The sequence below is a fragment of the Zingiber officinale genome, unplaced genomic scaffold (assembly GCF_018446385.1).
Source record: "Zingiber officinale cultivar Zhangliang unplaced genomic scaffold, Zo_v1.1 ctg232, whole genome shotgun sequence".
Classification (NCBI taxonomy): domain Eukaryota; kingdom Viridiplantae; phylum Streptophyta; class Magnoliopsida; order Zingiberales; family Zingiberaceae; genus Zingiber; species Zingiber officinale.
This window is the reverse complement of record NW_024589907.1, coordinates 55841-80838: the sequence shown is the minus strand read 5'-3', so window position 1 is coordinate 80838 and position 24998 is coordinate 55841. Positions and strand designations below refer to the sequence as shown.

Sequence of the window (24998 nt, the reverse complement as noted above, 5' to 3'; positions counted from 1 at the left end):
GAAGGACTCGGAGAAAGATTGAAGCACATTAAGGTTCCGTTTGGTATGCATAATAAGATAAGATTATATTTTCAAATCAAACGTTTGGTAGAGTTGATTAGAGGTAAGATTATGAATGATTAAGGATAGGATTCATAATACCTTGATCTCAAGAAAAATTATTTATCCTACTGTAATCTATCCTAATCAATCCAACCCAATCCTATCCTATCATGCATACCAAATGGAGCCTAAATTTATTACAACTACCTTCATATCACAAAATCTTCACATTTTATTATATGAAATTGAGATTATAAATATATAAAAAAAATTAGTCCAATTCGCATTTTATTATATGAAATTGAGATTATAAATATATATAAAAAAGAATAATCCGATGCACGAAACTCTCGCTATACAAGATTCTGAAAAAATATCCATTATACGCAACCTTATCTTATTTTTTTTATAAGAGGATGTTTACCGGATTTGAACCAGTGCCCTTTTGATCACAAAACAATAATTTTACCGCTACGTCAAGACTTCCTTTCAAATTATAAATATATATCCCTAAAATATTGGGACATTCTTCTATCTAAAAATGATAAATACATGCAAAATTTGGATCGAGAATTTTCAAATGTCAGCGTTAAAAACACAGCTTCCAGAATAGGGTTTACACCAACTTGTATCAGATACTCGAGAAATGTCACATCGCATTCACCTCAAAAATCAGCATGCTTCAATAATTTTCATGCACGAAAGCCTAGAAAACAATCACAATCAATTAAAATCATTACACACAAGTGTTTGACTTGAGCATTGACTCCATCCATGTTGTTGCTTTTGTACATGTAGCGGCATCTTCTTTATCTACTTACACAGTGTACAACTATAACAAAAGGGCTACACATGGGACACTCTCAAAAGGGCATCTAAATGTACTTGTATTTTCTAGAACATATTGGCAAAAAAAAAAACAAAAACAAAAAAAATAGAGATGCGACTTTTGCACAACAAAAATCCAATAGCTCTCTCTGTGTTCCCAACTGAAGAATTGATCATTCTCTCGTCTAAATGCTCCAAATATCCAAAATGATTAACTATATATCTATATATGTAGATACGATAATTGGATGAGTTGGGCTCCAGCAAGAAACTTTCCCATGTTAACTTTCAACATCCTGAAAACCTGATAGATCTGCTTGAAAGATGAACAGCAAATCAGGAAAAAGGAAACATTGCACTTGATGATGGAATTCATAGAAAGGGCAGATAGAGATATCTAGAAATGCTAGGCTGATCAAATCAGGGTTAAACAAATAGAGACTTGATATTTAAATTTGTGCTCCAGTAGTCTAGCTAATTTCTTTGTTTTATGTTCTGTTTTAAGCAGGTAACTAGCAACAGAAACAAGAACACTTAGAAATAGCAAAACTAGCCCCAGCGAAAATTGGAAACAACCTTCCATGACTGATTCAATTGCAGCATTTGGAATAAGAAGGCCAACTATTCGCTGGCAATTTGTTGTAGTCTCCAGGCGCACTACTCGTGTCCTCCTATGGCTTTGACGAACCTTCTCATGCAAACAACCAACATAAGAAAAGGTCAGAAGGATATGAAAGTTCAACATAATACTCAAGGATGCTAATTATTCAGAAAGAAAAAGTTCTACTAGCAGATTCTGTAAATCCTTTCCCAAGATTACTGCTATTGCGGATGCTATATGCATGGCTGAAATATCCATAGGAGGGGGGAAAAAGTCATAGATGTTGTACTGGGTAGATCAATATAGGAACATATTTTGGTCCTGAAAATTTGATTTAAAGATTGAAAATTATGATGAGTTTAGAAATTGTAATTTTTATCAATCATATATAAAATGGGGCAAAAATTTTAAAGAAAATAAGGTAGGTTAAAGTGTAAGCTTGGATGATATTCCTATTGAATTTTGAAGTGATTAGGAGAACAATGTCTAACTTGGTTAATTAAGCTATAAGATGTCTGAGAAATGAAGAAAACAATTAGAACCTACCTATAAGCATAAACATGATGTACAATATTATTCTAGTTATAGAGAGATCCAGTAGATGAATTATATATTCAACTTCTAAAAAGAGTTACTGAGGAGAGAGGGATGAACCAGACAATTTCACAAATCAATTTAGTTACACTTCTTGAAGGTAAACCATAGATATTGTTTAGTTCTTTAGTCAACTAATAAAAAAAAGAAAATACGATTTACATATGATCAAGTGATTTAAAAGAAACATTTAGGAAAAACTTATGATAGAATTTGATGGATTTTAGAGAATAAATGAAAATCTAGCAGTTATATTAAGCCATAAAAATTATGCAAGATTATATATTTATTCATTTTAGCAAGGACAGTGTGACAAGTTATTTTCCTATAACAAAAGACTTACATTGAGAGTTCTCTAAGTCCCTAACTCTGTAAATTAGTCTAAATGAACTCACAAAGTCATATTCAAGAAAATTTTCCTAATTTGAATTGCAGACGACATTTTGTTAATTGATAAGAGTATAAACAGCTTAAATTCAAAACTTGAACGGTGGAGGGAAAAAAATAAAAACTGAGTGCTTTAAATTATTAAAAATAAATATATAAAATGTAGTTTCAGTGATAATGCAAGAACTGAGAAAATAATTAAAATGGATTGACATGAGATTTTTGAAGGAGGTTTAGATATGTCAATTCAACAAGGAGATAGAGGCGAAGGTATTATTAATATAATAAAGAATAAATGATTGAGATGGAGAGGAACTTATGAAGAAAATGTTATAAAACTTGAAATAAAATCCACTATGTTGTATGGATCAGAGTGTCTAGAAACAACATTTTATCTTTACAATCTCACACGATTTAGTAAAAAGATCAGAAAACTAATTCTTGGAATCCATATAAGTAGTATTAATTCATTGGAAGTTCTAACTTACCAAAAAAAAAAACAATGTGTCTACATTTGGTGTGCTAATAAAGAACTGGATTAGAAGCCACGTATGCCTAGCTGCTTATTGTCACAGTACAATTTATAGGTTTATTTTGATCTCATACAACAATTTAGTGACCCAACCAGTTTAGAAAAAAAATCATTGTCACTGATCATGTAATGCCTATACACTTTAACTCGTTGACCAATAAAACAAAAGAGTATAAGATAGGGACACAAAAGAATGTAGACATATTTTCTGTTGCTCAGGCACATTTCACATAGTTAATCAGAGCACAAGTCTGATATTGAATCAACTGTGAAATTTAGGCTCAAGCTTGACTCATCAAGCTTAGTGTCAACTTGACCTAAGTTGATTGATGTAGCTAAACGGACTCAATTCATTGACACATAAACAAGTTGCACAAAAAGACTAATCAGTAATAATTCTTGCCAAGAGTTTGTCAAATTGAAAGAACAAATATTATTATTCATCAGAATCACCTAGACTTAACTATCATTTAGTGGCACAATCAACATAATTATGAGGAGAAATTACAGTTTTGAGATTGAAAGAGTTAGCTTGAAATATGAGGATAGAGAAGGGGGCCTAAAACAATCTCCACAGCTAAAAGTCATTCATGGTTCTTGACACATGCATAATCCAATAACACTTGCCACCATAAGTTCATCAAAAATGACAAAACAACCTGTTGAGACCAAAAGGCATTCACATATCTCCACAATGGTATGATATTATCCATTTTGGACTTAGCCCTTATGCTTTTACTCTTGGACTTTACTCAAAAGGTCTCATACCAATAAAGATATCTTTCATGTTTTAAACCCATAATTTTTTTCATATATTTCCAAGGTGGAACTTTGATTGTATTTCCAACAATCCTCCCCCTACTCCGAGTCTCCATGCAATCATCCGGTCCCTCTTGGCCTTCTTGGAGTCACCCCACAACTTTGTTTAAGGTCACCCACATGACATCCGGTTTAGACTATGACTCTGATACCATTTGTTGAGACCAAAAGACATTCACATATCTCCACAATGATATGATATTGTCCACTTTAGACATAAACCCTCATGGTTTTATTTTAAGCTCTATCCAAAAGGTCTCACGTACCAATGGAGATATCTTTCATCTTTTAAACTCATGATTTCTATGTATTTTCAACATGAGACTTTGCTTATATTTCCAACAACATCCAATGATCAAATCGAAATGCAAAGTCCATCTATTGCAATTCTATCAGGAACAACCAACACTGACCACTACAAATATCAAGATATAAATCCAGATGATAATAAAGTTATACCAACCCAAAATAATGAAATCAATTGTATGCATCTCCACACCTTCAGCAAAAAAGAAGAAAAAATAAAATAAAAACTGAATGTTCACAAAGTTAATTATGATGGTTTTTATGATACTCCTTCATTGTGGGGAAGGCAACAGCTGCTTCATTGTGCTTTACTATGACAGCTTATATTTGCATATATTGTTAATCTAGTCAACAGTAAACTACAGTCGGAGATGTAAAAACAACATAAATGAGTAACTTACTTGCTTAGATAATGCTTTTTCTATGGTACTCCAGACAGGAAGAATGAGACCGCCCAAAACATTGACTTCTTGTAGCCTCCTTCCAACTGTACAATAAGTACCGAGTTTGCATTTGGGCCCATGCATGCACTGAAACATGAAAGCAATTCGTATTTCAGAGAATCAAATTGGTACGAGTGGATACAAACGTACAATATTACACTGACTAACTAAACATACGCATTCGAATTATGCATGTTCCTCCCATGAAGACTATTGTTGAGGGAACTTGCGTGTACAAGAAGAATAAGAAAATTGAAGTGATCCAACCATATATAGTTATAGTATAGTATAGGGGGCAGCTATATTAGTTGACTTGGGAACAAGTACCCAAAATGAATGCAGGTCCAAGTGTTTGAGATGACTATTCCTAGATATTAATATACGTGATCAATAAAAACATATAGTGTCCATCTGAAATGTTGGAGTATGTATGCTGGTATCTAGCATGGATATGGAAGAGATAAATGGTGAATCCAAATATCAAAGTTGGATAAAGTTGATATCTAATGGTGGAGCAAAGACGAGAGGTGGAGACATTTTTCAGTTAATCCATAGTCAACAATGATTTCAATGTCAGTGCAATCAATTTGAGCCAAATGACCAATGCCATTCCCAAGACTATACGAAGCATTGGATTTTGTTGTTCTACAGTCTGATAAAATAATACATATAATCTTATTTTTATTATTGGTGAATGCTAGTATGATGTGTGATATACTCCACTAAATCAACTAGATAAATTTGAGTTGTATTTTTATCATCATGTGGATCTAACTTGTTAGTTATTAGTATTTAACCAATTAACAAGAGTTGTGATAAATTGTGCAAAGGTGAAGTATGACATAATCAATAAACCACAAATGTTATTCAAACCTACATTTATGGGAGACATTATGAGATGGATTATTATTTGAACATGTCAATTAAAAAGATTTGTAACTCATTTTTAGTCACAGGATCACTTAGTTACATGTTGAATAAAAAGATTTGTAACTCATCTTAGTGTACCATGTATCAAACATCTTACATGTCCTTGGTTACATTTGTGAGAAAATACATTTATGCTCCATGAGGATCCATTAGGAAGAAAATTTCATTTTAATCCATCCATCTACTCTAACTAATAGTTCACTTTTTGCAAGTTTAGATGCTTTAAAACAAAGTACACTAAGATGAGAAGAATGACCAAAGAATATGGGCAATTGACTACATAGATCTAAAAAATTTGATTTCTAATAATATCGCCAAAATAAGACCATATAATTATTTCTTGTATAAAATGTTAAATGGATCACCTGCACAGAAGACACCTCATATTCATCTTGCCATCCTTTGTTGGCCTTTTCAATTGTAGATAACTTTTTGTATTTACTTTTAAGTTCAGCTGCAAGCATCTCCCTGAATAAAGAACATAATGGTAAAATCCAGAACAAAAGAAATATATACCAGAAGAAGATGATTTCATAAACTCAAAAGTCAAAACTACCTTAGTGCTTCACCAACAGCAGGGCGAAAAATTTTGTAAGTTCCCCCACTTCCTGAACTGTTGAAAGGTAAGCTTAAGAAATCAAATGGTCACAATGACTTCATCAAAGAAAGAAATTAGTGGGAAATTTGACTCAGTTCTTACTCCAGACAAACTGGAGATAAGTTTATCACCAACTTGAACAAATCTTCTAATATATGATGGGTCTTCAAAGCATTTTAAAATTCCAATTACATTTACATCAAGGTTCAAGATTCAATAAAGATAAAATATATCAAACCATGCACAAAATCATGGCAAGTAGAGAGGAACTCCAGATTATACTATCAGCAATATGGATGTCTTATATTAACAATTCTTTATAGTTTATACTTCTCAATATAGTTTTAGGAGGCCCATTTAAGCACAGGTCTTTTACATTAATAGTAAGTAACCCTGAACAAGAAATGTGCTTGTAGCAACTAATTGGCATGATTTAGTGTCCCCCTGCCTGCCCAAAACTTGGAGGGTGTGAATGAGAGAGGAAGGAAGATAGAAAATAACAAAATAGCATATGTACCCTTTTGTTTTCAATTAAATATTACCTGGAGCACTAGTTAAGGGTGTTTTAGTCATAATTTGTTCAAATCTACCCACCTTTCTCTCGGCACAGATAAAGCTGGAGGAGACCAAAACTTCTCTCCTTCCATCCTCAAAGCTCGGCAAGATACATTTTTCTACAACAGTTAATGCCTAGGCGCACCTCCTTATTCTTCTGCTATTCTGCAACAGGTTGGGCTTAACACATGGATCAATACTGAGCTCAGAATGGCCAGAACGACACCTACCCATCACATTTTAGACAAGGAGACCTAGGGTAAAAAAAAACCTGATAATTATTTTTCCCTATCGCTCTAGTTTATATATATTTAGAAGAGGTACATGTAATTTACCCTAAAATTATAATTAGTTATAATCATTATTTAGTTATTTTCACAAGATAGAATGTATATTATTTTTATTACTATTAACAATATATATCATTTTAACAATTGTTACTATGCTATCATGTATGCAATTATTATTTTAAAATGAATATTTATGGCATACTCTAGGGGTGGCAATTCGGGTCGTGTTCAAGTTGGCGGGTTGGAACATCAAAACCCGAATCCGACCTGATTAATATTTCGGGTCAAATTGTTCGACCCGAACCCGACCCATTTATCTGTATTTGACACGAACCCGACCTGAAATGACCCATAACCCGAATCCAACTCGAACCCAACTCGAAATGACTCATTTATAAAAACATGTTCATCTTAACCCGAAGTCAACCTGAACCCAACCCGAAAAGACCATTTTATTAAAATATGATTATTTCAACCCGAACTCAACCAGAATCCGACCTGAACCTGATCCAAAAATATTTATAAACGGATTTGCGGGTTGTAATCGAGTCATTTCAGGTTCACCCGAATCCGACCTGTTTATTAATCGTGTTAATCAAGTTGATCCAAACCCGACTTGAACCCAATAAGACCTAACCCTAACCTGATTTTTTCGTGTTCAGTTCGAGTCGTGTTTTCGTGTCGAGTCAGAAATTGCCACCCCTAGCATACATTGACAAAAAACAAGTTAAACTAATTTAATTGTTGACAAAATAACAATAACCTCAGTGTGAAAAATATTAATAACGAATGGCATTCATTGACACAGTGCCTCCTCTTTTAAGCGTGTATGATGATGACAGCTTTTAACATAGTAACAGAATGATTCTTTAACTAGGACTTCTGCAAAGTTAAATGCCTTAGGAAGATGGTAGGAGCAGAGTCTAAAAGCAACATGATTTTTCAACACTACAAAATTAAATGGGCTCTAGAGGTCATATATTAAGGCAATGGCAAAAAGATCAAATGAAAAACTTGCAGATGGCCTACCACTCTAGTGCCAATATGAAGTGCTTTCTTCCCATCCATTCTCTCCTAGATTCATAGAACCCATCATTAGCACAAGCAACTCCATCCTTCTGCCTTTCTTCAAGTAGAGATTTTGCAGACTACATGAAAGTAAAACCCCTATTAGTAGTAAATCAAATAGCCACTATAACATTTATGAAACGAATATATCTTGTTTCCAAAGATTAGGACACAAAATTACCTCCCAAGTAATTCCACGGTCAACAGAAAATGTAAACAATACAGTAGAAGCGCCAGAAAGATTATCAACATGAACTGTCTGCAAAGAATGCAATAAAACAACCCCTTTACAGAAGTCATTATTATGGTCAAGAAACATAACTACAGATTCTCACGTACCCTTGGTGATCCTTGCAGTTCAATAGAGTTAGCTTTAATATCGATGATTCCAGAATCAAATTGTCCTTCATTTCGAGCATTATGAACAGTAAGATCCAGAATGCTTACAAACAATTCAAACAACCTGCATTACAGATTAAAACATTCACTATTTTTTCTTTTTTAAACAAAAAAAAATCACTATCGGGAAAATGAAGAGTTGGCTTTTTATTGCAATAACGAATGGACAGGCCTGTTTTGAATATCCGGAGGCAAGCCCAAAATACGGTTTAAGAACCGCCCCACATCATGCATGTCAGAATCCACTATCCGCCCAGATACCTTTCCACCATCCTTTCCACTGCCTAATAATTACAATTTGAAATACCAAGAACCACTTTAGTATGAAACTAGCAAAAGCATTTTTACAGGAACAATGGTAAAACCGATGTCTTAGACATTGGAAAGGATATTTAGCAAACCGATTATGTTGCAACTGCGGAAACAAACACTAAAATGCAGTCATGGCACATCAATTTATCATAAAATGAAACAAAATAACACTACACTTTTGAATAGAAAATTTTCAAATATCCAAATTTGGCATGACTTTGGAGAATTACTTTAGCTGAGCATTTAGCCATTACATAATAGGTAAAAGGGGTAAACAGTAGAATAGCAAATTGAAATGACAGAACAGTGAATATAGGATCATATGGTTATGAAAAAAAAAAGAGTAGGAAATACCAATGCTAGAGTTGTGAGTCCAAACTATATGATTTGTAAATTGTGATGTATGATGTGCCCAGCATTCAAGACAGAAAGAAAACTTAGTGGAGAAAATAAGTAGAGCCCAGATAGCTAATCAAACAAGATTTTATACAGCAAAAATGTGAATCAATTCAGAATCAAATAAAAAACTATGAACTCAAGTCTGTTGAGCTTTTTTTTCTCTTTCTTTAATTGCAACATCATTCATCTGTATCGTAGACAGAAAAAAATGGTGCCACAGTCAGGACAACCAGAATGTTGAAAATCACAAATCACTAGTTTGAAGTCTTTTCTAAAATAACATACAATATATTTTTTCACAATAAATAATAAAAGATATATTTCCTGTTTATCTTTGAATACAAAAAGTATAAATCATTTCATGGGTATCCACTGTTATTATGATATTTAACTCTGGTACTTCCATCTACACATATTATTTCATGGATATCTAAAATATTCAACTTTTGTACTTCATTATATTTCCTTCTAGAAAAATTAAATATTCAATAATGGGTGAGCTTACCATGTTTAACAATTACATTTATCAATTTTTAGCTGACAATCACATTCTTTATACTTGTATAATATTGGTATGTTTGTTAAATTTTTAGGTTAATTTCTCAAGCACCAATGGAACATCAAAAGAGATGATGAGGAGTTTCTGTTGGAAGTTACATCATTATAAATATAGAGCCTGGTAGTAAATGCAACTGCAGTGAATTTTCAACAAGATGCACACAACCAGTGAATGGTCAAGGCATATCGTCCTAGTGATGAAGAACAAATCTTGCTCATGCACTTCGACACACATAAAAATGGATCCCTAACAATTCCAACAAATACAACAGATATAAGAGCAATTTCTCAAGAGCTAGTCTATCAGCACTCCATGGGATATAGGTCACTATCAGTTTGTAACAAAACCAAAAGACACGAAGTATTCATGGTTTTTTATTCTTGATATAAAATTAATATCATCGTGCACACTAATGGTAATTATACTCAATTTTCATTCAGAAGCTGAACCGGTAAAGGGGCAAGAGGTGTGGCCTAGGAAATAAGAATTAACTGCAAACTGTACTCACATATAACTGTATCCCTGACAATACCAACGGAAATAAGAGCAGCTTTAGCATAGGTAATAAATTCTTGAATAGTTGCTGGCTCCTCAGATGAACAGCCAGGAGGCAGTACAGGCAAAGGATCCTGCTAAAGCAATAACTAGTCAGCATGCAAAGTATAAGTTTAATAAGAAAGAGTTTAATGGAGAGCTCTGAAAACCACCTGCTCCATTATTCCCCTGTACATCATCATTAGAGCCTTCTTTCCATAGTTGTTGTCATAGTTGAAAGCACTCAACGATAGACCAGCCCTAGTAACACATAGAATTTTACTACTTACTTTATAATCTATCATATGGAATAAATTTAAAAAAAATCAATGTAAATGAGCATTACCTGCGGTCTCCTTGTGTTAGTGCTCCAAGAGACTCCAACCTCTTTGCAACAATTGACGCAAAGCGCTTTTCACCACCAAGATAAGTGAAAAGAAGCCTGCACACGCATGAGAAAGAGGTTATATTCTGTAGAAAAAATATACTTAACATCAGAAGGAGAATAACTCAACTAAGATATGAAAATTTCACCAAAAATAAACAATCAGGAGATGGGTGTCCTTCTCGCCCATGCACTAATTAAAAATCCACATGGGAGTGTTAAATAAAAGACATCCAAAAACTTGTACTTCAATCAGCCAAAAAGGAATTTTTCAGTTGCTTTAGTAAAAGAGCAAGAGTGGATCAAGGTTTTGATCCCAATCACTACCGCCCAATATTGGGATTGGCAGTGCACATCATCCTAACAAGACTAATATTATTGTTCATTAAATATTGAGTATATGATGTTTCAATTATTGTTTTTATTATAACAGAGTAAAGATTGAAGGGGAGCCTTAGCGCAAAGGTAAAGTTGATGCTATATTGTAGTAATGATTGAAAACAAATTAGAATAAACATGCAAGTAGTAACAGCAGTTGTTGATGTGATTGGCAAAAGTCTGTTGTAAGATTGGGTGATAGGCAATTCAAGTGCTGGTATCTGCAATTGAGGCAACGTTGTCCGTGAGCAGTAATGACTTTCTTACATCAGCCGCATTCAGGGCAGATAGGACACGATCTCATATGAGATAAAGAGAACAGAAATTTCATCAACAAAAGCCTCAAAGTAATGTTGCTTGAGAAAACCTTAGATGCCAATGACTTTGGGTGTCATCTATATCAATGAGTTGCATGCGTTGATCGACAAGTAGAAAGGTAAATTTTGTTTATGCCGGTCAACACGGCTCAAACCATACTTTAAATTAATGATAATTGTATCATATACTTCATCTATAAGAAAATGAAGTTTATGATAAGTTAAGGTTTGGTTGGATATCAGGATATAAAGCCTTGATAATTGTAACAATATTCAAGTTCATTTAACTGGATGCATAACATTTATTATCAATAAAATGAATAAATATCTCCAAATTACTACATAAAAATTAGACATGAACAAAGCAACACTGAGATATTCTTGAATACACTATCTTCATAAGGGAAAACAATTGATGTGATCAAATATTAGGTATGAACAAAACATAGACTTTCTTCAAAGTTCAAGGACAGAAGGTTAGAATGTATAAGACTACCTATATTGTGGTGCAGAAGCCTGATTAGAGCGATGAGTTCTACCAAATTGCTGAATGGCACGATCAGCACTCCATGGTAGTTCAAGTGTTATATGTACCCTCCTTTTCTGAAATGCAAAAGGTTTAAGCAAACTTAGCAGAGACGCATAGACATTAGATAATTCTGCAAAAGAGCTAAAGGCCAGCATTCTGATAATTCAAATACCTGGTTTAATGTCCTTCTATCAGCCTGTAAAGATACACCTGCGGAACCTGCTTCTGATATTATAGCAACCAATTTTTTCCCATCCATAAATAACTGTTTCTCGTGCATATTAACCATTTCCATGGCAACTTCCTTGCTGCAAAAAACATAATTGAGTAAAAAAAGGTAAAAGTGATAAAAAAATACACAGGCTTAGCAATTTCATTCTCACGTGCTCCTTGCTTGATAAATAACACCTTTTCCACCAGAAGCCCTTAGAAGCATGCCACGTCTACCAGTCATTTCAGCGACATTTTCTGGACCCCCTAACTGTAAATATCCATACAATTAAAAAATATGAAAAAGAAACAGTTGAACAATTAAATAAACTTAACCACACATAAATTGTAGATAAAACAAATCTAGAAATTCTCATTTATGAAATACAATCTGCAAGCTCTCCACAAGAAAGTCTGGCAGCGATTGAATTAAGTAAACAGAGCATAATTTTAAAAGCCTATCATCAAGAGTGCCTCAAATGAATCAGTACTTTACTATTCCTACTACTTTGGAAAGCATATCCTTCTTATTTTTTATATGGATATCATCATCATAGGTGATGGCTCTTTAGGAATCATGAGTCTAAAATCACCAACATTTTTAAACTAAAGACGTAGGAGAACTAAAATCCTTCCTTGGCATAAAGGTTGCAACCTCTGATAGCATTTCACAAATGTGATACGTGTTTGATATGCTTGAGAACACTACTGTGCTAGAAACTAGGCTAGTCAACACTCATATAGATCATAATGTCAAGGTAATGCAAGGACAAGGAAAGCCTCATATTAACATTTCACAAATCAAATACGTGTTTGATATACTTGAGGACACTTGTATGCTATAGATTCAAATGTTAAACTAATGAAAGAATAAGGGGAGCCATTAATTGATCCAGGGAGGTACAAAAGATTGGTTGACAAAATGAACTTCCACACGGCGTAACAATTGGATATCTCATTTGCAGCGAGTGTAATCAAACAATTCTCGAGGCTCTGTGTCAGGATTACTAGGAGGTAGCTTCAGGGAAAAGTCTCTTCTACCAAGATCAAAAGTGACCTTCAAATTATAGGACATGCCAACGATGATTGGGAAGGCACTCTACAAATGCAACAATCCACATTGAATTACTACATCATTCTAAGGGTAATAAGATTTCTTGGAAGGAAAAGAAGTAAATTGTCATAGCTAGATTGAATGCAGAGGCAAAGTATAGGGGTAGGGCTATAGGCATAGTGAATTTATCAGGGTTAAACAGCCCGTGAATAAGTTGACATGCTCCTACAGCACCAACAAAGTTGTATACTGCGACTATCAAATTGTCATGCACATAACCTCTAGTCCTCTACCCCAGTCTTTCATGAGAGAATAAAAGACAGATTGATTCACACTTTGTTGAGGAGAAGGTGAAGTCCAGTGAAGTTGCCACCTCATTCATCAACTCCAATGATTTAATGATCAAGTAATTTTACTAACCACATCTATAAAAGGTCCTAGCATCATATATATTTATAGCATGCTTTCATAATATCTTCAATCCAATTTGAAAGGGAACACTAAAGACCTATATGCATCTACAGTAAATATAAGGTGTATTATAAGACTACATCAGTGAAATGGTAGTGGGACTATGCAGGGTGTCAAAAAAAAAAAATCAACTTTAGTCAATTAGTTCCTACTATCGAAACTACACATGATGAAAACAAGGTCTTCATGTATCTAAAAATGCAATGGGTAAAAGAAATGTTCAACTAGAAATGTAATCAGAAGTACCACATATTAGCCTACTGCATAAGAGCCAACTAGGAAAAGAGGTAATAAAGCTTATATATAGAAAAATGATAATGATATCTAACATTAAAAGCATTAGCATGACTCAGAAAAGACACCCAATGTGAAACAAACAAGAAAAACTAGAAATAGAAAATGAAATCTAAAAACTCTACTCAATTATTCCACTTATGCCAGGAACATTATTTGAGGATGAATTTTCAGGCTGGTTCAGATAAGAAATAAGACCTTGTCAATTAAATCATCAAGAGGATTATTTGGCAAATCCAAGGACCGAATAATATCCAAAATCTTTGTTTTCCGCTCCAGTGATGCTTCATACCTGTTAGGTATAGTGTAAAAAGATACAACATAATTTTCAACATTACCTCTCCCTTGTATCATGATAATTCCGTACCTTTTCATAAGTTCAGCAACATAGGCATCTCTTGCATGGAAATACTCATCAGTTTTCTCCTTGCATGAGTAGCAAGACCAATCATCAGATACTAAATCAGTCCATGGAGGAACTAAACAACCAGGGTGGACAAGTCGAGCACAGCATGAACAACGAAGCAACAACTTTTTGTCCTTCAATGATAAGAAACCATTTCAGCTAAACATGTTTAAACAGAACTTAGAAAGAATGTAGAAAAATATGGAAGCATGCTTTTACCTCTTCACTGTTACATATTTCACAGATTTGGAACTCCTCATCAGATTCTGTAGATTCAAGATCAGACTCAGCTGAAACAAAATAAGATTTGAATGAAAACAAGGATAAAGTTAAGTTATTGTTGGAATTTTAATTTCTCTCCAAAGACAAAATGCATACACTTAAACAAACAATTACACAGTGGGCATTGCCTGATTAGAGGCCAGTTATCCCTCTCTCTCTTTTTTTCACCTCACTTGCTCTTATCTCTCTTCTAATCCCCTCCCTCTTTCCATATCCTCCCAAGTAAACACAGCCATGAGTAAATTAATTCAAATATCATTAAATTGGCAAACCATGGATTTCATCTTAAGGTAATGTTAGACAAAATTATTTGAAATTATTCTTGATTACTCACATAGAGACTCCTCAAAACTGTCAGTATCACTTGTAACATTCCATTTTGCAGTTTTTCTTTGTCTTTCTTTAAATGATACACCAGGAGTAGCAGAATGCCGCTTACGCTGAAGTTCCTTGACACTTTCTTCACCTAAAGCATAAAAGTTAGACAAACCATAACGTGCAGAAAGCCTTAAAGGTCAACTGGTAATAACATACCAAGTGAATCTGGCTTTGGAGGTACTGGATAGTTTTCTTCCACCAATTTAAGAAGCAGCTCACGAGGACCCGAAACAAAGTCTTCTAATTCAAGACCCTGCTCATGAAAAACTAAATAATCTAGATCAACATTTCAGTGAAACAAATTGCCAAGTAAAGATGAGAAACACCTACATATTTTGTAACAAATTCCTCAGTTCGAGCCTCCCCAGTACTTTGAAGGCCAATCACAACACACTTACCCTCTGCCAGTGCCTGCTTAGCTAACCTCACAGCAGCAGGTACTTTAGCTGACATACACATATGCCTAAAGAAACGCTAAAAAACATAAAACAAATAAGTTGTCACACTGACAAGAAGTAGCCAACATTCTGGCCCAGGCAAAAGAAGTTACGATCTTAAAAAAACAAAAAAATTGTACAGCACCATAGATCATGGAGAACATAAGATTACAACAAATAGAATTGCTTTACCTGATGGCTGGCCCAATACAGTCGCCAAACCTGACTAGAGTTCGGTTTCTCCTCTGAAAGAAAAGTGTTTGCTGACAACAATTCAACCCGTAATTCAGCCCAGAACTCAGCAGCCTTCTTATACATATCCTATTAATGAAATATAAGCATTTCCTATATCATCATGATGGTTAATGGACAAGGTAAAAAAAACATTAAGGAGGATAAATAAAACATAGTAAAGACAATCCACATGTTGCACTTAGCCCTGATCAGTTCAATTAGTCAGAAAATATGTGGGAAATATTAATAGCATGCGAGAGTAGATTAAGGACTTTCCCAAAAGGCACAAATATGAAACTAATGGTCATCCAGTTGATAGTAACGATGACAAAACAAAAAAATATCTAGTTTGAGCGTAGAGATGCATCTCATCCTTGTGTAATCCTATCTAAGTGTTTCCATTATGTTTACTTGTACTTCTGGGCTGTTACTATCTTGATGCTCGTGGGATTTGGTTGATTGCCCTCAACCAAAATTTCAAATGTTTATAATACTGCAATTTTAAAGCCTTCAAAAACACAAAAAAAAATTCTTACTTGAGGAGGAAAAAAAAACTCAATCTATATACATGAGTGTAGACTAATCTGGCAACCTTAATTTATTTTTCTATCCTGAAATGAATAGAATAAGACAATATTGATAATATAACTACAAACTTCAGAAACACTACTATGAGCTATGTTGAATCAGTACCATCATTCCCTCCTCGAGTGGTGCTTCTATTACTTCGAATTCAGCCCCTTTGTAACTAAGCGTACGACAAACATACATGCCCCTAAACAAGACAAATGGCATTACTGTCACAATAACATCATGAAACAATTAACCGGATAAGCAGGTTTCAAATGTTTCACCTTGCCTTCATGTCCATTGCAACTAGTTCAAGTGCTCCAACACCACCTTTATCAAGAGCCCCTGTAAATGGGAGTAACAAGTTTATTGAAAGTATTTCTCAAACAAAAGATAACTTTGCAAGAACATAGTGAGATGTGTAAGAACATTTTACAGAAATATTAAGATTTCATAGTTAGAATGGACCTCAACATCAGAGCTCAAATAAATTACTACTTGGGAGACAAATAACTAGTTCATTACTACTATGTCTTGTAAACAAATAAAGAATTATTATAATGATATTGATACTTATATTTGATAAAAGACAAACCTAAAAAATCCTGAAACTGAGGGAAACATGTTCCAGCACCCCATAGTCCAAGACGGACCATGTAACCCATATTTCGTGGCTCAGAAGCACCAGTTGCAGAGCAATAAACAAATCGAGCCTCAGGTAGTCTTGCCTGTATTCACAAACTTCTTATTACACACTTACAATACATGAGGTCAGTTGTGATATCTTAGAAATAGATAAAACAAACAAATACTCAAATCATACTCTGTTCATGCAGAAAATGTTGGTGAAAATACACCCGAAGTTAAGAAAAAAATAATTAATTGTCAACAAAATTGGGTGAGCAAATTAAGTTCCTTTACTATTTGTAGCATTAAGCCTTGAGGAAAACCACTGAATCAACAAGAACAAGAGAAAAATTCATATGTAAAAGAACATGTAAAAGAAAGGATCTTCCTTGGGCAAAAGATGCAATGACATTACTTCTGATCCTTGATCACTGTCATCACCTCCTCTGGATATTGATCTCTCTCTCTCTCTCCCTCCCTTGCAACAGCATGTGGAAGAGAGATGGTGCCTTCCCACATATGTCTCCTCCTTGGACTAACCTAATTAAACCAACTCTCATCCTAATTTTGATCTAAAAAAAGTCTTCTCCAATCTAATTAGATTGTAACCCAAACTCACCCACCTTAAACTAAAGCTCGGCCAAATCCTAATTAGAAGTTAAGTCTAATCACACTAGATTCACTATATATGTTACCCTCCAAGAATTCAAATTCAACCTGTCAAGAAATAAGATAAATAAAAAATTATACTAGTTAATAAAAGTAAATAAACGAGAAAAAAAGCCACAACAGAAGGCCTAATGCCTGAAACGGGAATATAGAACCTTGGCAGTTGGCATCTTGGATAGACTATCATTAAAACTGAATTAACCTAAAGAATTCACTATTTTCAAAGGAAAATTATAAAACTCCAGTAAATTTATAAGAACAATCAACCTGAATTTCTAACACTGCTTCGCCTGTTCGAGTAGGTTGGCTTCCTGCCTCAGGGATCAAATTTTTTGCCTTATGACACTGCAAGAAGAAAACTCTATAAAAACCTTATAACCAGCATGTAAGAACTCAATTGAATAGCATAATTCATTAAATTCAAGAGATAAAACAAACAAAATCATGAGGAAACACTTAAGGAAATTAGTAGTGTAATTAAATGGAGTACCTCATCAAACACCACTAGGCCATCAAAGTCTGACCCACACCATTGCAACAATTGCACCAACCGAGATCGACCTTTTTCAGATGATGCTATCAAGCTACTGTATGTTAAGAAAACTACCCCATCCTTTATTCCAACAGCTTTGGAGTCAAGCTTAGAGTAGGGAAGCTTGTTTAAAGCATGTACTGAAAAATAAAAAATCTTTCCCAGTTAATTCTAGGATGTAATAAAAATTAAATTCCATGAAACATCAACAACTTAATATATAAATTTCCACCTGGAAATATAGTCCTATGACAGCTAGTGTACCCATGATGCAGTTCTAAATACAGACCATAAAGTCACATCATAGTCAAACTACAAGAAATCATCTATATGTCAATTCCATAGCATCAGCTAAAAGAAGGATCATCCTTGATATGGTCCTACAAAAGTCCATTCCTCTAACATTACACATCACACTCACGCTCACACTCAACATAAAGAAATATTTGATCCTCTTTAGAGAAAATAATCTTCACTGATGCAGCATTTATGGTAAGGCTACATTTTCATAAAATCTTAAATGTTCAATGAGTCAAAACGTCATTGGAGAAAAATTTTTGTGGAGCAAATCTCTTGAGCACTCAACAGTAAGTAATGTTCATAATTTGAGATATTAACTTTAATGATATTGACTTCTAAATGGTACAAATGCACAACTGGCATCAAATCCATAATATCCGCATGGAACTAGTAGCAACCATAGATGTGATATTTGCAACTTTTTAGTACATTTAGTTGATGTGCCACGAAAACCTGTATTGGATCTTCCATTTCATATGATTCATGGAGGAATCTTCTTTACCTCAATTGACCATTTTTAAAGATAGAAGATCTTACATAGGTTATTCATCTCAATTGATAAAGTGCAAGTGTTCACCTTCTATTCAATAATAGGTCTTGTTTAATCTCTATTTGTATCCAAGCATGTTTCCATGCTAATTTGAAGAGGAGGTTGCACAATTAGATATCTTGGAGAAAATCTTCTTTTTCTTACTTCAACTAAGCATTAACCTGAAAAGCGGTCAGCCAATACTACAAATGGATAGAAGACTTCAATGGACGTAATTTTGCACACAACAAAAGATATCCAGCGGGGAAAAATAACCAAGCATCCCCAAACCCCCGAAGTTGACCAAGCAGAAAACTATTGTCCTTATACCCTATTACTTATATAATTTCTACCAAGTACCAACAACAGCTTTTCTACAGCAATCGACCACTAGCTTGTGAGTTCTGTCTTCAGTATCTGCATACTCACTTTGCCCCTCTCAATTCTCAATTTTTCCTCTCATCAATGTTCTCTTTGTTTTATTGCTTCTGCTCAAGATTTTGATGGATGAGGTCATCATTGTTTGATGCTTATTGATCTTCTGTTATTCAAACAATAAAATAAGCTCCAGCATCGTATTCAAGTTTCTACTTGAAAATAGCAGGTAATGGAGGATCACTCATTGGTATAGATTTGACATGTTTATTAAGTTCGTTTTAGCATTGCTGTAAGCATCAAACTGCCCCATCCACCACTAAGATTTTCTAGCCAAGTTTGTTGATCGTGTGCTAATTATTAAAATCATAATTGGCCAACGATTTTCGAATTAACGTCCCTTTATCCAGTTAGGCTATATCTTCCATGGAAGAAATGATTAAGCAAAGTTTCAGAGTACTCCAAAGGAGAAGAAAGAATTTGGTATGATTATTGAGAAAGTTGACCAATTGAACAAAATTTGTGGTTGGTATCATTATTGTAATAGTAACCTATGCAGTCAAATAGGCAGAATGCCATGCTTCAATATCACATGTTCCTACAGACACAGGTTTGCAAAAATTGCTTTTTATATTTAAATGGTTCTCTAGAACTATTTAGCCTATTAGCTCAACCTAATTTAATAGATATTTAGCAATAGATGAGGCATGAAGAAGATGACCACTCTCATTTTTGTTTAATATAATAAAAAAATATAAAAAGAGAGAATGAAAGAAATCCCTTGATGGACAAAATAAAGAATAATTAATTGATGATTAGAACCAAAAGTGGTTATACTTTGATCACACATGAAATTATACCTCGTAGTAGAAACTAATGATTTACAATTTGATTCACATAAAGAGAGAGGAATGTAATCATTATATGAAATCGCAATGATTATCTTTCCTGATAAAGATTACCAATTTTATATAAGTATAATGGAACTATTTTCATATGCAATGCATGTATTCCAATTTGGTAAGTATAAAACACTTGCATCTATTTGCTATTTTATTTTTGAATCACTAAAAATAATTTAATTATATTTCCGTGGATATAGTTAACATTAAATGTTTTTGTTAATGGCATGCATCCGCATGACCACATACCACATATACACTATGTGATGACTCAACCAAGATGCTTTTTAAACTAATGAACACTACATAGCACATAAAGGGCATTCATCCATGGACTTAAAATGCTGCACTCAGTGCACTACCTTCAATACAAGAAGCCCCAACATCATCCAAGTCTCTACGTGCATCGAACTTTAGGTCCGAACCAACAGAAACCCACCTGCCGAATAAGGGGAAAAAACAAAAAACAATGTTACTTCATCATGGAAAAAATACTCAAATTAATCATGGAAATATGAAATTGACCTTTCAACAATAACAACAAAAAATGATACATCCGTGATGATTTATTTTAATAGTATGACTACCAGAATGCTTACAGTGCTTTGCACCTCCCATGTTGCCAGTTTTCCCAGATCAACCCAGCAATAGTACGACCCTTACCCATACCAGCTCCATCACCAATGAAAAAACCTGCTCTAGCACCATTTTGAAGATAGTGAAGATGCCGCTGATATACGAACAAACACCATTGTTGTTATCGTGTTAGGTGCTGAAATGGATATATCTTAAACTTGCCATATAAGAGAAGAAAAATAACCTGGCAAGCATACACTAGAGTTTCAATCTGTAAGCATGACAGTGCATTTGATTTGTCCAGTTCATCCATAATCTTTAGATGGTATGTGGGTTCTGGAGGTTGAACAGCTGACAGCGAAGACGTTTCAACAACAGCATCTGGATGGGGACACCCAACAGACAATCTAGGAGGTCTCTATATTAAGACCATGTCAAAAATTATTTAAACATATAAAATTCTACTAGCACTCTATTTATTATTATTATTTCTTTTTTTTTTGGGTGTGCGTGTGGTGGGGGGAGCGATGAAAAAAATTCAAATGGAATAAGTTTCTAGTTACCCTATATTTGGTAATGTAGACATGCACCACACACTTACATAGTCAGTAAAGGTCTCCCCGATAGCACCACCCTCATCTTCTTCACGCTCCACATCGATTGCAACCTAAGATAGACAAATAAACTCAGATAACAAGATGACCTCCAAGAATACCTAGAATATTTGATATAAATAACAATAAATAAAAGAGTATTTGCATTAACAATAGATCACTTGTGCAAAAGAATTTATTTGTATGGCTCCCAAAGGCTTAAGTTGTTAACAAAGGTCCAATACGGGTTTATGATATGTCATAACCCCCTTTGCGGGCATTGGATAGTGGTCTTTACGATAAACTAGAAAAGGGATTTTATACATTGAATCAATTGAGCTAAAAATAGTATAAATAAAAGTATAGAAATTACATAACTAATTAATATCACTAAGTTAACAACATTTAAGTGCAAAGACCATAATATCATTGAAACAAAAAGTAATTAAAGTATCTAAAGTGGATTACAAAATCAAGGAAAAGGCAATCAACTAGCAAGCAATTGAAAACCCATAACACAATCGCATGTCATTTCCCAAATATTTGGACTCCACTATGTAAATTTTTTAATTCTAACAAGTGTTAATAAGAATATATCACTATAATATATAGGGCATTTTAATCGCTTTCAATTATGTAAAGCAGAATGTTAACGTGAAATGATCTTCATATACTTACTAGATTACAGTAATGGGTATCTATATATTGTTTCCTGTTATATGTGACCAAGTATAATGTAAATTATCTTTCTTTTGTAATGATATATTACCAATTATAAGTTGTGTCTAGATGCATTTTAATTATTATGTTACCAAACATATCTAATGCTTTACTAGTATTTTTCACATTCTTAGTTGTTGTGAATTATTTATTATATATTATTCCCTAAAAGATAATACGTCTTAACTATTGAAATTGCAATTAATTTACTTGCCTCGTCTTTAGGGTCAAAAATGTAATTCATGAAATTAAGAGGAACATTGTTGCCCGTATTTTTAAGGATGCCCACAACTCATTTTATTCATGCATCAATTTCTTGCTCAACAGTTCTGAACTTAAGAGCACAGAAATTGCAATGACATGGTTGCAAGGATTTTCATCACCTCCAGCTCCAGCCTTCTCTTGTATTCTCCACACTCTTTGACCTGTTTGATTTGCTTCTTCCATTTTTATGAAAATATTGTCAGGGAACAGCGAGCCATGACTTGATAAGATTCTCAAGAGAATCATAGAATTTCAGATTAAACTGAGCCGATTCTCAACCAGTTTACCCTGATTTTCTATTGATAGTAGACATGATAAAAATATTAATGAATAATACTGTTAATGACAATCAAATAAATATTAATCTGATATCACATATAATATTAGTGATATTACTGAAAATAATCATATTAATATTACCTCAATGCACCTTCTCCTACATTGCATAATCAGCTGTCATTCTCTCTGGTGCCATTCTGCACATGCAGGCACCTCTCTCACAGTGCAATTAGTCAATCCCTTCTCCCTCACAATGCTTCATATATGTGACCACCTCCCCAGTTACGCGTGTGTCTCACCCTCACATGAACCACATAACCCTCATGTAGTAACCGTAATCCATCCTTCATTCCTCAGCATAAACCTTCTCAACTTCACCGTCCACCATTCATGTTGATATACTATTCCCATGATGTTGTATCTAGATCGGCTTAACTTCTTGTCCTTTTATTTTTTGTTTCTCATTCTCATCTTTCCCGTTCAACCCTTCTTGTTGTTTGGTATCAATGTTGACTTGAATTATAAAATTTAATGAAGTCTCGATAAAATCTCGACCAAATTTGGAAAAGAAAAAGGTTGGTTGTTCCATTGACGAACAGATCCGAATTGATTCAAGTCATATGTGAGGTGTCTTTGAACACTTCAATTTCAGCAAATTTATTAATGAAAGAATCAAGAGATCATGACTGCTCATTCAGCTTGAGCCCACTGGAAGAGACTCTAATCAACAAAATTTAAGCAATCATTCATATTAATATATGCATGGCATATTTTCACTATGGCATGAATACAAAAAACTGGAATTTTCATAAAAATTGAAACTCGTGTCGAGAAGAAAATGAATGCATTTCTCTACAAAAGATGATTTTCTACATATCCTTCACACCCCCTCCAGAGCATCCTCGGGACTTTCTTCTCTTTAGGGACTTTTTCTAAAATCACATAATTCATCTCACTGGTTATTTATACAAGTAGCTAAAGATTAAAGTTAAATAGGTCAATGTACACTGTGCCAAATATCTAGGTCTATTTACTGAAAATACAACAATGCTAAAACTATTCCCATTGAAAAAAGGCATCCCGTAAGTACCTCCTATTGTAGAGATTAGAGATTCGATGAATATATAAAGTACAAGAAGCCAAATTGCCAACACACTCAGAAAAATTGCTTATAAGTTTAGGTGTGAAGCAAAGCATGCAGGATTTAGCTTGAGGGTTGAGTTGTCGAAAAGGATCATTGAACTGGGTTTTCTAGTCTAGTTGACAACTATGAATAGAAAAGGAACTGTGGCTACACACCCTACAAGGTCAATAGGTTAGCTTCATATAGTGGAAACTACATTTTATTCCTTATGCGGGAAAAATGATGCACATCAACAAATTTTTTGGCGTCTTTTATAAGCTCAGCCGGCATGCGCAGAGTAACAATCAGTTCCACCTGCTATCTTACTCATTAGCATAACCAAAAGGAAAAATAACAAGGAACATAAGAAGTCTCTGTCCTTGTGTAATTCCTTCCACGTTCTCAATATTAGATGCATCAGTGACATTTGCAAAACTAGTAAGACGGAGAATATTAAAACACAGTAATACTCAGAATCGGACATTTTCAACAGGAAAGGGGGGCTTTCTAATTAGACAAACAGAGAAAGGAAGGAAGGAAGGAAGGGATGCGGTTGATTGCCTCATTGATCTCCTCAGGCGGGTCTGGTGGGAATCCAACTAGGGAGGCCGGAGACGAAACAGAGGGAAAGTATTGTTGCAGCTTGGCTAGGTCGACCGCCAGGTCCACACCGCACTGCGGGCAGTTGAAACGGGCGAGGCCGTGAGGGACATTAAGGATCGCCTTGCAACGCGCGCAGGGCAGCTGGATCTTGGTGGGATCGATGCCCTGAGCCTTGGGCGGGGGGCGGCGGGGAGGGGGAGCGCCCAGGAGCTCAGGCGGCAGCATCTGCGGCAGCTGGCACTTGGGGCAGATGAACTCGGTCATCCCCGGTGCCACCGCGAGTATCCCATGGCATCCGGCGCAGCGGACCTGGAGGCTTCCCGCCGGCGGCCCCGGCGGAGGCAGAGCCAGAGGCGGCACCGTCGGGAGCGAGGGCTGCCCCATTCCTGCCCCCTGCCTCGCTCGCTCCTCTGCGCTCTCTATGACTCCGCTCGAATCCTTCCGCCGCGACTATCGATCTGCTGTGAATCGCCAACAGGAGGACCGATCGAATGTTTTGAAGCGAGAGAGAGAGAGAGAGAGAGAGAAGCGAGGGTTTGGATTTTACGGACGAGTAATTGGGGACATTATGATTCAGCAGTTATGATCGCGGTCACGTGTTCGTCAGCACCTAAACAGGATGCGCCTCTCCACCGCAAAGTGCACAGTTGTGGCTACAGCTGAATATTATTATGGAAAAATTAATTAATTAATTAATTAATAATTTCTTTCGACATTATTCACCTGTGAGTCGAGTGATAGATTTAACAATATTTTGAAATCTTA

General features: G+C 34.8%; 1 protein-coding gene across 3 annotated transcripts; it reads right to left on the bottom strand.

Annotated features, from left to right (window-relative positions):
• Positions 1-678: 678 nt before the first annotated feature.
• Positions 679-24784, bottom strand: LOC122037089 (protein FORGETTER 1-like). Of its 3 annotated transcripts, none has more exons than XM_042596566.1 (32): positions 24192-24784; positions 21253-21318; positions 20896-21069; positions 20675-20805; positions 20438-20514; positions 17928-18109; positions 17705-17782; positions 16737-16869; positions 16426-16486; positions 16265-16346; positions 15530-15658; positions 15231-15374; positions 15057-15153; positions 14857-14988; positions 14460-14530; positions 14202-14374; positions 14033-14126; positions 12189-12286; positions 11978-12113; positions 11773-11879; positions 10543-10638; positions 10370-10457; positions 10171-10291; positions 8565-8676; positions 8333-8456; positions 8175-8252; positions 7955-8073; positions 6039-6095; positions 5848-5950; positions 4511-4639; positions 1447-1558; positions 679-1183 (listed from the first exon to the last, which is right to left on the bottom strand). In XM_042596566.1, exons 1-32 carry the CDS (start codon positions 24615-24617, stop codon positions 1152-1154), a joined length of 3762 nt encoding a protein of 1253 aa, XP_042452500.1. In that variant the 5' UTR covers positions 24618-24784; the 3' UTR covers positions 679-1151. The 3 variants fall into 3 exon arrangements, with proteins under 3 accessions (XP_042452500.1, XP_042452501.1, XP_042452502.1); XM_042596567.1 differs by having other exon boundaries at positions 20896-21058; positions 24192-24326; XM_042596568.1 differs by lacking the exons at positions 21253-21318; positions 24192-24784 and having other exon boundaries at positions 20909-21023.
• Positions 24785-24998: the final 214 nt, after the last annotated feature.